The following is a 13,373-nucleotide window of genomic DNA, read 5'->3' on the forward strand; positions in this document are numbered from 1 at the left end:
GAACTGTTATGTTTGGGAAAAGTTGTTGGCAAATTGGGCTCTTATAAAATAGTAACCATGGCAATCTAAGTGCTAACCAGGTGGCTCAGGAGGTAGAGCGGGCGGTCTGGTTGCTTCAGTCTGCCAAAGTATCCAGTGTGTTCACTGGAGTAGAATAATAGATAGAACACACTCTGACATAGAAACAAGTGTTTGCATGAACATGTGAGTAAAAAAATGGCGTGTTGTAGAAAATGCCCTGAGAGCTGAAAAGCACTTTATAAGACCAGTTGGTTTACAAATAAAATACATGATCACCAGCATAAAAGCAAGTAATTAGGATAAATAAGCATGAAAAGGCTATTTTGCTGTCCAATAGTAATAATAATAATAATTGCCCTTGTGATTCAGAAGAAGGAATTCCACTGCAGTGACTTGGGGAAACAAGGCTTTCATAATTTTAAGAGTGTAAATTGTGAAATAACTTTTAGATGATGCCTAAAATACATTTCTGTGGTTAACTGCAGCTTAAGACATTTTCACATTTTAATCTATAAAATAAAATAAATTGAATTCTCTCTCTCTGTTAGAAAATCGATGCTTAAAAAGAATAATTCAGCTTGTCAACATTATTGTATCAACACTGTCTGCCTCAACCACACGTCTAAAATCCAATTTTTCTAAATTCCAGTGTGACCTACAGAAGTGCCGTCCCTGCAGCGCTGTGCACTGTGCGCTGTGACATAGCGTAGTTGTTATGGCTCTTTGAATTATCTGCATTTCAATGTAAGACATTTACCAGCCACCTATAGTGATTAAAACCACAGTAACACATTAGGTGTCCTGACCGACACAGAGCTTGACATCTGTATCGCAGTCTGCCCAGTTCTTTCACTCACATGCTGATTTCATCTTTCTGTCTCATGTTTATTCCTCTGCCGACACCCTCTCCATCTCTCTCTGCATTAGGATGCACTTGGAGTCTGAAAACCAGTCACCCCATTGCTCAGCCAGCTAAGCTTGGCCAATGACAAATCCTTCTAAATAACTAGCTTAGCTACCTGCTGTGATACTGTGCGGACTGTGAGGGCTTCCATTAAACAATTCATAGAGAGGAGGAGATTGATAGATTTAGAGATGTGGGTACAGACAGACATTAAGAAGAAAGGCTTGAGGAAGATAAAGGAAACTACATAAAGCGGCAGACAAGACGAGGATTAAAAGCGATCAGCATCGTCGTGTATTGATTGAATCTGCAAAAAGTCTCCAATCAGTCAGTGTGGGGCTCCATTCATGTGCTGACTGTGTAGTGTAGTGATCAGCCTCTCTTGTGCAAACAGACTAAACAGGGCAAAGACGATAACTGGATGTTTCACTTTATAGCAAGTCAATTTGCCATTAATGCCACGACTGAGAGGCTAAAAAGAGACTAGGAAATGGAATTATTCCTGCAGTACACTCATGATTGCACAGACAGACAAAGTCATAAAAGAAATAATAGACAGCATGGTTTCATCCGGGGGACAAATTGCTTTTTTAGGCTTTGTTTTTTAATCCTGATGTGCACAGGCTCAACCATAACTACAGCTGCACTCCAGAGATGGCTGCCTGTTAGACCACATAGTTGCTCCTTTTCAGAATAAAAGCACTGGGAAAACTTGGAGGTGCGATTATAGCCACAGCCTAGAGGTTGGAGCGGTGCATCAAGTAATAACATGCTTGTAATTTTACATTTCAATACAAGGTTTATCATTTATATGCATTCTTAACAAGAATGTCTCTTTTGACCACAGCAGTTCTTTAGAATAATATTTTGAGCAGTTGGTCCCATTTGGTTTCACTCTTGCTCTATTAGCACATTGATGGGAGGCCCAAATGTGCATGCAGCCACATTCCTGCCAACACTTTCACACTATTCTGCTAATCGACAGTTGGTGAGCAAAAAATGCCAAGAAATGCAGCAATGCACCAGCAACAGTTAGCGAGATGGACTCGAGCAAGCAAACATGGCGGTGCACACAGGATTTGAATTTTATTAAGAAATTACATTTTCAGAATATTTTTGGAAAAGGGAAATGCGTTTCCCATTTTTAGGCTCTAGGAACGCACACATTGCCTTTTGTTGATAGCACGGGTGTTGCTAGACAAAAAAAAAAAAATGTACTGAGGCAATAGTGGGCATTTTTGTTTGTTTTGCTGTGTAAAAAATGTGTTATATAAAATGTTCAGCATGAGGAGCCTGGTGCGTGTTCATGTGTATGAAGCAGCCCAGCTTCCTCTCTAACCTGCGTAGCAGTTTTTGCTCAGTTTACTTGAAATATTAATGACCTGCTTCAGCTATTTAAGCCGAAACATATTTAATCTAAAACCTTTTTTTAAAAAAACTATTCTGAGAAGTTTACAAGTGCCTCTTGATTCACCTTTTCAGTATTTAAATGTATAGTTTATTTTTCATTCATGGACATGCTGGCAAGATGTGCTCTGCAGCTTGTATTTTGGGTTAGGAGCATTGCTTTAATATTGTGCGTCTAAATATAATGTTTCTTTTTCCATTCATTATCAGTCTAAATCCAATGCCAAATACACATGCTTGTAAAAACTCATAAATTTTACTTGGACATGACAGATCAATACCAGGGCATGTGCCCCAATAAGAGGGGAGAGCTGAGCGAGACACACTTTGTGCCCGCATGTTTGTTTGCAAGAAAAAGGTTCATTGAGTTTGAAAATTCCCTTTTGTGCTCCGTGGCTAAACTGGACTTTCCCAAATAGGTCATCTCTGAAATACTGAAACACCCCAGAAGCCTTGCTAATTATGCCTCGCTGGGAGATGTTTTCAAGATCAATAATGGATTCGCACTTTCAGTTTTTAGGCCAGAAAAATGAAAAACAAAACTTCCTTCTGTTCTTCAACTCAGGGCCTCGTTTGTTTTCATATCAGGAGCTGTCCATAGTGCTAAAACATCCCACATGCTGTATGACAGGAAGGCAACATAACTTTTATTTCAGCTGCCTCTGAGGCCGAAACACCCATCAGGCTTGCTGTGTATTTAGTCAACAACACCAGAATCTCTCTGATCAACTGTGAAATTCAGTGGACCTGATCAGGGCCTGCAGAGACATGGATCGAGGCACAGAGCTAGAGGGAAAGCACAGAAGAGATCTAAAGAGGCGATGGGTGTCACACTCCATCATCCATCCCATTAGTCAGACACAGAACAGGGTAAGATGGAAGTCGCAGGATAATAAACCTTGCTCAAGGGCACCGCTGCATCTGAAATCAGAGCAGAAATGAACCTAAAACTCTCCAGCTGTGCAGAAATATCTACAGAAACAATCAATGAGAGGATCAGGAGGTGAAACACTCCCGTTGTGGTAAAAATTAAAGCTCTAGTGATCCATTATCATCATCATTAGGGCTTATGCACTGTTTTACCGTTGAGTCTGTTATATAAACGAGAGAGCAGGTGGATGTGTGTGCAACCTGTCGTCCAACATCAAAATAAAGGAGAAGCTGATCACTGTAATCAGCTGTAATCAGCCTGTTTGCTGTGAGCAAGGTTAGTGACTAGCTCATGCCAACTGCTGCTAAAGCTCTTTGGATTGCCTTAGTGATCAGTGGGGGCATCTTCTGTAACTGTGGAGCTCTGACTTCTACTGGACTGAAAGCAATGCAAAGAAACAGCTTGTATTGCTCTATATGCTCACTGGGATAGTACAACCTGGGCTAACCACTAGTCTGTCACAGAGCCACACATAGATGCACATAGACCCAGCCATGCGTATAAAAACTGAACGTTAGGCAGCTACAAAAAACACTGAATACCTACTAATATAAATCAAAGTCACCGTGGTTTTGGAAACACTGATATTGGACAGGAGGTCATTTTAAAGCAGTGCTCCTGTGTGGAAAAAGAGCTTCTGCGTGGACCGTGACACTTTTTTAATTAAGTGTGGCTTCAGCTCAGTAGTAGGTGGTCCCACCTCCCACACACCCATGAACTAAGATGAATCCCACTTCATTTACAGAGCAGCAATCACACTGCTGGCCAACACAGAGCCTCATGCTGGACCATCTCTGTACGGCAGCAGAGAGGCAGGAAGCTGGACCCTGATGAGTCTATTATGCTGCTGTGTTACGGGTGACCCTGGCCACCATGCAGAAGACAAGACAATTTCCCCACAAGAATCAATGAAGAATTACATTTCATTATTATTTCATTGAGTTTGCCTTTGAATCGCCACGAGACGTTAAAATCATCACAGCTCTTTTTACACACAGCTGGTATGACACACGCCCAAATCCAAAGGGATGAATGTTTAACTTTCTGTTCTGCTCTAATTTGTTTTGTGAGAAAACTAAAGCACATTAAACATCAGACTTTTGGCTCCTGATGTTCCTGCAGTCACTGAATTATCGGAGCCCTTACTTTGAACAACTTCTCCAAATATTTCATCCTATCATCTCAAATTTTTGGCATTAAGAGATCATAAAACTTCTTTTTAACATTCTGAGAAAATCAAACACATCTTAAGTTTTATTATCATCAGGCAAACACCATCAACAGGAGCACTCTCTTTGTTCTCTCACCCAGTGTCGCGTCCACTTTGTGCAGTGTTGTTTCTCACACAAGCACAGCTGTGGTCAAAAGCCACAGAGCAAGTCCAACATGCCAAGATACCTCCACAAGAAGCTGGTGATCAGGGTGATAAGTCAACCCACTGTTCTCACATCAAAGAGGCAGAGGAGTGAAAATATTTGAGAAATTAAAAGCAACTCTGAGGCGGTTAAACAATAAAACGTGCCATACTTCAACAGAGCTGCTGCATTCATCCAGTGTGTGTGTGTGTGTGTGTGTGTGTGTGTGTGTGTGTGTGTGTGTGTGTGTGTGTGTGTGTGTGTGTGCGCGCGCTATGAATCCTTGTGCACTTTAAGTGGTTTTGGTGGTCAGTAAGGCTGGAGAAGTGCTGCATAAATGCCAGAAAAGAAAGCTGGCCGTGTAAGCTGACAGACTTATCTGTATCACTACCTGATCCTTAAGGCAAGAGAGGATCTGACTATAATTAAATTAAGGTTTTACTTAAATTAAGCTTTTCCTTTTGTCACGGTCCCTGGGTCTTGGATCCGGGGTTCTGAGTTTTGGTGGATTACACATCTGTTGTTGTGAAGGGATTATAAGCAGGCTTTAGTCTTCTGTTGTTATTTGACGTTTTTGTTGTTTTATGCATTTTGTTCCTTCCTTTGGTTTTGTTGAAGATCGATTCTGTTCCTCCATTTCCTGTTTTATTTTGGCAGTCTCTTTTTCTTTTGTGCATTGTGTTGAGTGTAACCTCCCCTTTCCTGTTATGCCTGATTTGTTCCCGCTGTATTTCGTGGCTGATTCTTCTTTCTTTATTACCCGATGTATATTTATTGTCTGAGTCTCCCCTTGTCTGTTGTTGTGTCCTCTCTCATGGTGTGTGTGTTTTCTGAATCCATGTTTTCCACTCTTTTGTTTCCCAGCTCTTGCCCTCTATTCATGTATGCTTTTTATTATTGCAGGTAACACCATTAAAGATGCCTTTTGAATTTGTTCCTGCATCCCGAGTCCACATTCTGCCTGCTACACGCACAGCTTAGAATCATGTTTTAGGATTATAGAATCATATTAAGGCTTGTAAAATAATGCAACGTGGCTACAATTGTTTGCAGAAGCAAGAAAGCTGGCAAAGAATAGAGCTCGTCCTAAAAATCGTTGTTTTTCACGACTGAATTCTCATGAGAAAAAACACTGAGACATCAGACAATCTCATTTTCCATTTAAACGACTAGTCTCTTATTTTGAACCTGCTCTGGGGCCAGTTAGGTCTGCAGCATTTGTTACCATTGTGAATGCAGCCTGTTAAGAAATGAGCACCTCCCTAATTCTAAATAAATAAATAAAATAACCCTGGGTTAAATCTGAAATTCCATTGCTAAACCCAAGATCCTGCAGATCTGTAGCACAGGCCTATTGAGATAGACGTGAAATAATCCCTATAAGATTCTGGTTGCAGTGTTTGAGACACTGATCCACAGTCTTTGCAAAATCTTATAGTCTATAACTAAAAACTCTGGCTTATGCAGCGCTGTCTTTAGATGTGAGAGACTGCCGGATCTTAACCTTTTGTGCTCTTTTTAAGGTACAGAAGCTTAACTGTGCAGCAGGTTCAGCAGTTATAATGCAATGTCCACAATATGTTGGACATATTTCAGATGTACAGTGTTTACAAGCCGCCGTGGTAAAAAGGATTCAGGGTTCAGACAATGGTAAACAGCCTGGCTGTTGCTGACGGCATCTTTATGTTGCATCGAGCTATTAACGTATCAGTGCTGAGAGCACGTTTGTGCTTTTCGACTAATGCAACCCAAGAATTTCTAAAACAAGTTGAGTTTGACAGGAATTCACCTTAAATCACAACAGCTGGATCTTAATTTGAACCGAGGTGGAGACACGTGCGTAGGAGGCTGTTTGTTTCCGTCTAGAAAAATAGTTTGTGTGTAATCAGAAGCGATTATTCTTCAGACGAACACACACATGCACGCACAAACACAAAGAAGCTCTCTGAGTGCAAAAGCTATTAGTAATCAGAGGCATGTTTGCTGCAGCCTCACTTAAGACACTCCCGGTCTTTCAGTACAGAAATGATTTTTTTAACAAGCTGCTCTGCAGAAACTGAAAACACAACTGGAAAAAAAGCAGCTTGTGCTTGCAAAGACTCACACAGTCCTTTCATCTCTTCACATCAGTGTGAGTATTGGAGAGCTGTTCCTAACAGGAGGTTTTAAGGTGCAGATCAGAGGAGGAAGCTTTTAGAGGCTTTTCAATTGCTGTAAATAGCATGAATTTAAATTATAATCATAGCTTTGTACCTTGCACTTCTGTAGGTTGCCACCAGTTTGAGCTTCCCCTTCCATCAAAGCTTCAACATCAGCTGCTCGATCACATTTAATCCCTGATTTTTGGATGCAACCTAGTTTTTTCCTCAGTGTGAAGATCAAAGATCAACACACGCCCTCCTCGACCAACTCCTGTCATACATCTTCGAGTCAACAACCCCTCTCAACTGGGTTTTACCTGCTCCTCTGGCTCCCTGCCTGCGTCCTCCAGCAGCTCGACCTGGTTGTTTAGTGATAGCCTGTAGAGATGAAGGTCTGCTGGGGGTTTCAAACACGCCGTGTCCTGCTTCCCCTTCTGTTTTGTGTCCATGTAATTAGAGCGTGCTGCTGTATGCGTAGCCAAGAGCCCACTGAGAAATATGAAATGGATAACCTGGGGCCCGGGAAACGAGCCAGCGCTGCCAGTAAAAATCACCCACACCATCATCATCAAGCCCTGCCTTTACTGGGCTGTGATGTCATCCCTGTATCCGCCCTCTTACACAACGGTCATCACAGGGAGAGCCTTCTCTCTTTCACTTTGTCCTTCTATAATCATATTTGCTTTGACATTTCTATTTCTCAGCTACATCAGGCAGCTTCTGCAGTTGCCACCCTCCACTAGCTAACCCTCCCATCCTCATTCCTAAACAATAAGGATCAATAAATTTGTTTTATTTGGTTGGGAACCGACAATGTATGGTTTTGGTTTAAAACTGTTAAGACTCGATTAATCGTACATGCTGATTTACTCTTGATTTTTCCCTTATTTAAAAAAAAAAGCTACATTTTTAACTGCATTTGAAACATTACGCAAAGAAAAGAAAAAGCAAAAAGGAACACAACAGCTAATCTATCAAGACATAAAAAATTGGATGAGGCCCCCTAAAACAGCAGCTGCTAAAATGCTTCAAAACCCAGAATCTAAAACCAGTGGGCCAAGTCCATCTTTAATATACAGTCTGTACCTCTGAGGTAAAGACAGGTAGATTTACTATAAATTATTGAGAGTCAGCATTTCCCAAATCTACATGACAAATTGGTCTATTGGTTGAAAAATCTCTCAGTTTTCCTTTGACATTATTTTAGAGAAGGGATGTCAAACTCTTTTTAATCCACGTGCCACATAAATGCAGCTCAAACTGACACAAGGTACATTAGAGCAGCAACCCAGTTTGCAAGTATTTACATTTAAGGCCAATCAAATTCACCTATAGCCAAGATTTTCTTTTTAAAAGAAGCTGACAGCACAGGTCCAAGTCAAATACAATATATTGTGTATACACTACAATACACATGATAAATAGTCTGGGATAAGATGGGATAAACTTAGAAACGTAGAGTTTCTGCAGCTAAACAAAAAATCTTTTTTACGTCTCTATGATTCAAACCACCTGCAAACATCTACTGTAGAAATATTTCTAATTATCCATTGTTTTCACTTTTTGAGTAATTAATGTCATCACTTGTCTATATATACACTTTGCAAAGTAGTTACTTTGGGTTCTGGCTCCTGGGCCAGCTTTGTTTCTATATGTTGGTCCCACATGAGAGAGTCTGATACACCTTGGTCACAACATAGCACTCTAAATTATAAAACCATATGGGGAAGATGCATTTGCATCACAACTGACAACTCAAAATATAAGCATTAAATTCAGCACTTTTATAGGCACAACACACAAACAGGTCATGACTCATATTCTTGAGCAAATGGGACTCTGACAATACAGAGTTGTTTTCTCATTTAGTGACCTGGTACAAACCGAATGCTGCAGAGGCTAAATGTTGGAATGGGGGAAGAGGGATTTATGCAATTCAGATAATGTGTTTTGAAAAGGGCAGGAGGGCATTATGAAACCATTGTAGCCACTGCAAGGAAGGCGGCGGGGATGCACTTAAGCATATTTGGCGAATAGCAAAGGGAAGACAACAGACATGCGCATTAGACTTATGGCTCACAGAAGGCTTTATGTTCAAAAAAGCGGTCCAAAAACTGAAAGTGCTGTTGTAGACAGTAGGAATAAATTCATGTATTATTCACAGGTGTACAGAAAAAAAATGGGAATGCTACAGATTGCTGCCTCCTGGTTGCCATAGAAACCACCGAAATGACAGGCCAGCAGTTGCTCACGCTGAATCATAAAAAAGGAAGCATTTTGGTTTCCGGTGATTTCTGATTATTTCATCGTTATGTGAGGTAATCTGCCTCCGTTCATTGTCTCCCATAATCCTCTCCTTTGTCAGCATTAATTGGATAAGTCCAGCTAGCCTACTCCTCCTCTCCCTGCTCCAATTAGGAGGAAGCCTCTGCTCCTCAGCTCCCACAATTGCTTTTCACCTTTCAACTTCCCTACCGCCTTTCACCTTTCCACCCAGAGCACCTTTGAACTGTTCAGCTGTCCTGAGGTTTTGGATGGAGGCAAATATTAGAGCTGTGTGTGTAGAGGTTTTAAAAATAGGCATCGTTTACACGCTGGAGCCACAATTTCTCATTAAATCGCTTTTTCCCTCCCAATGCAAGGACACACAATCGCAGGTGGGGATATCACATCGTTTCTATAGAATATAATGATGTGCATTCAGTAATGATAACATGTGCTCGCTTTGTCAGTGCTTTAAGGAGCATTCTTAAATAAAAGCACAGTGTCTGCGTCGGCTCACCTGAGCTGAAATGGGAGCTGAGAGCAAAGCCGGGGCTGAAAAACCCTGAAGACATCATCATCAGGAGAGCCAGCATCTTCACAGCCGGCGTGGCAATGACCGAAAGAGAAAGCAAATGCAGGACTCGGAGGAAAGCAAATTAGGCGACACTATTTCTCGAGCGTGGCTTCATTTCTCCCTTCCGAAGCGGACCCATGCCATTTCGCAACGCGCCCCTCCATTCCTCCTCTTATCGGTGTGATTTAAGACAGATGCGGGCAGAGACGCAGTCCTCCTTCAACATAAAGTCACCACAATCTGAGGACTTTTTCAAAAAATATTTTAAAAAAATAATAAAATAATAATAAAAATTCTCCCGACCTCCAAAATCTAGTTTTTCCTTCACCTCTGCAAAAGTACTGTTAACTTGATCCTGATTTGTGGATTGTGGCTCTCCTTTTCTTCTTTCTTCTTTGGCTGCTCAGTTTCCCGACACCTGGATGCCGTTCACATCACCTGAGAGCTCCCAGCGAACATCTCACACAATGACACCTCTGCAAAATAAATAAAAACGGGACAAACGTTCAGTTTTCTGTCAGAGCTGCCGGAGCTATCCGAGGTGCTGACAGCGAGAGCGCCATCTTGCTCGGTAATGCACCCAAAGAGAATTTATGGAGCGTTTTTGCGCCCTGTCTGCAAAAAGGGGGGAGGTGGGCTAGGGAGACTGTGGATAGGCTACTGTGCTGCTTGAGCAAGTTCAGCTGACTGACATATACAGTACTGAAGTGAAGGATCGGCAGCGAGAAACATTTGTTTTTCCTGCTAAAAAGACAATTTGCCATTACTGACGTAAAGGCCGCACCTTCATTTCTATTTTTTCTTCTATGGTGTTACTATATTTGTGTTATGCTTGTAGAAACAGAGCCCGCAGCAGTGTCTTTCCCTGGATGAGTAAAATGATAGCCATTTAGAAAACCTCCCATGAACAGGCTGTGATGTAATGCAGGAAAAAGGCACACAGCAGGACTTGGCTCTCAGGACTATCCCCGCTCTAATCCTGCTGTTCATACATGTTGGATGAGGCCCCCTCCCCCCACCCCACAGCATTCAGCCTCAGCCAATCCCCCCCATCCTCCTCTCCTCTCATCAGATTGGATTCCTTGCACCAGAGGGAGTTAACTTTTTTTTCCCTTGTGTATCTTACATCCTTACTATGATTGTAATGCTTCACCCACGCTGGGCCACAGAGATGTCACAGGCTGAGCTGCCAAAGAAAGAAAAGGGATAAATATAATGGCTCAAAGCACAAACACAAACTCTCTGTTAGGTTTTCTATCACTGTAGCTGTGCACCCTGCTCTTTGTTGCATGGATGAATTGTTATGCAATATATAGTTTATTATTAATAGATATCTAGTCCTGGTGAATATCCCTACTTGAAGTGCCAGAAACACAGAGAGCAACGCAAAAATCATCAGTGCTGTGTAAGTAAGAATTGTTTCTGGGTGACAAATTCAATTCAGTTTCATTCAAAACTATACATGTTCACAACAACACTCACCTCAAGGTGCTCTGTATAGTAAGGTAAAGACTGTGAGAGAAAATATAAAAATCAGATGATCTCCTATGAGAAAACACTTGACAACAGTGGGAAGAAAGAACTCCCTGAACAGGAAGAGGCCTCCAACAGGGGCTAGCTAGATGGTGAGGGGAAAATAAGAAGAGGAAAGGGAGTAAAGGAAGACAAAACACAAGTACTCAGTGCATGAGTGCATGTTACCGAACAGCTTGAGAATATAGCAGCACAACACGCTCACCTGATCCAGAGTTTGTGCCTGTCTCCTGAATCCAGACCTGAAGCCTCGGCCTGTCATTCTACTTTTAGAAACTCAGGTAAGGCTGCAGTGTGAGAGCAAAGTGCTCTGTTGGGATGATGTGGGACGATGAAGTCTTGAGACATTAAGGGGCCTGATTAAAGGAGAAATACATCTCAACAAATGCTCATTTCTAAAAGCCTGCATTTTATTTCCCTCTTGTTGCCCTTTCAGCTGCCTGTGGGTTTCCTCACTGATCAGATTACTTTGCAGCCGGTATGTCCTGAAGGGCCATTTTCATCTTACATTCTTCTTTGTTCTGCAGATCCCAAAATAGTCTAACCCTAACCCTGTTATAATGCCCACTGAAGCACTGAGATGTTTTATATAAAAACCTCTAATGCATGAGAGTCCTGCATTCACAGTTTTACTGGTGTGCAAAAACCATTAGCTGCAAAACATACTCAAGCATCAAGAGTGAAAGTGCCCCTCAAGCAGGCAAAAAGCACATTTCCTAAGGTGAAGACTATTTTAATCACCTCTTATCATGCTGGGTTTTTTAATCAATGTTATGGTAACCACACCTGTAGAAAAATACATTACTCTTTTATTTTTATTTAATTGAGCAGAAACTGATATTTAGATAGCTGACACCTAGATAGGCAGGCAGAGATAGACCGAATAATAAAAAAAAAGTGAATCCTACAATAAACAAACAACATAGTAAAAGTACCTCAGGTGCATATTGAGAACTAGGTTCAGTTTTAGTGCTTTAGGGTCAAGAACATGCCACAAAGCTATAACCAAAGTCACACCTGTGCACTCTGAGAATGAACAGCATACATTTGTTAAGTCTGTGAAATTGTACTGGAGGCTTTACGATAATGACGTGGGTTCAGTCAAACATATTGTTTCCTTGGGCTGTCAGTTGAGGTTTACTGTGGAGGTCATACTCAAACATTCCTCTCTCTCTTACAGCATGTTTCAAAAGTACATATCCTCAGCTGGGTTCTGTACCTGTGGAGGATCAGTGGCTTTGCTCTGAGCCCCTCCTGAATGCCTGAGCTCCTGATCCCATCTCTGAGTCCAGACAGCCTTCAGAAGAAGCTCATTCTCATTCTTCTAGTCACTACACACAGCTTGTGGTCACAGATGAGAGTGGGGATGCAAATCAGCAGCTTGGCCTTCACACTCAGCTCTCTCTTCAGCACAACAGATCAGGCTACCAAACTAGACGCCCACTGGCTCTTGGTAGTGCCTCAAAATTCTGTCCATCAAAAGTTATAAACACAGGGCAGCTCTGGCAGAGTCCAGCAACCACCGACAATGAGTGTGGCCTATTGCTGACAATCCAAACCCTGATCTCCCTGCAGCTGTACAGGCACCAAACAGTCCCTGACAGCGGACCTGATACCCCATCCTCCCAAAGGAGCTTCAACTAAGGCCATGTGCCTAAGTAGACAGTCAGGGGGTGAAGAACAAGTACCTTCTCTAGTGCCCCGCCTTGGTCTCCCAGTCCAGACTGTGTTGATGGTGGTAAATTAATATTGTGCAAAAATTAATCTGTGGAGGCTTAAAAATGATATTTGCTGAAGAACTGACTTTCTATAGCCTTTAAATTAAGTTAGATCTATAAGTTTATTGGTATTTTTATGAAGTACTAGATGTGATTTCTCTGTGTGTACCTGTGTACCGAGACAGTGAAAGCAGAGGAAGGCGAGGAGAGGACGGCATGTGGAAGATGAAGGAGAGTCTATATTTTCCTATTTTTGGATATTTGATTTCTCTGACAGGAATATTCCTTCTAAGTCTTTTCACTTCTTCTCCGCCTCCTCCTCTTCCTCTTGTTTCACTGTTTCATCACGTCATATTCGACTCACTGATACATTGTGTTGCATGTCTGCGGTTTCCCTGGAAACAGAAAGGAGAGGATAAGATGGATTTCTGAAATGCCAGCAGAGAAGACAGTGCTTTCCCTCTTACTTAACATTTACACCAAGTGGGAAGAGCTTGAGGTGAGCTGCGCTGAATCTTTGTACC

General features: G+C 41.8%; 1 protein-coding gene across 2 annotated transcripts in view; it reads right to left on the minus strand.

Annotated features, from left to right (window-relative positions):
- aatkb (apoptosis-associated tyrosine kinase b) overlaps positions 1–10,183 on the minus strand; it is a 70,005-nt gene extending 59,822 nt beyond the window's left edge. Inside the window, exon 1 of one of the 2 annotated variants that reach the window (XM_040014442.1) lies at positions 9,542–10,183. In XM_040014442.1, the coding sequence (XP_039870376.1) occupies positions 9,542–9,617 (76 nt within the window). In that variant the 5' untranslated portion in view covers positions 9,618–10,183. Of the gene's footprint in view, positions 1–7,076 lie in introns of both variants that reach the window. The other variant, XM_040014443.1, reaches the window with a different exon arrangement.
- Positions 10,184–13,373: the final 3,190 nt, after the last annotated feature.

The sequence above is a fragment of the Simochromis diagramma genome, unplaced genomic scaffold (assembly GCF_900408965.1).
Source record: "Simochromis diagramma unplaced genomic scaffold, fSimDia1.1 OVJJ01000669.1, whole genome shotgun sequence".
In the NCBI taxonomy this organism is placed as follows: domain Eukaryota; kingdom Metazoa; phylum Chordata; class Actinopteri; order Cichliformes; family Cichlidae; genus Simochromis; species Simochromis diagramma.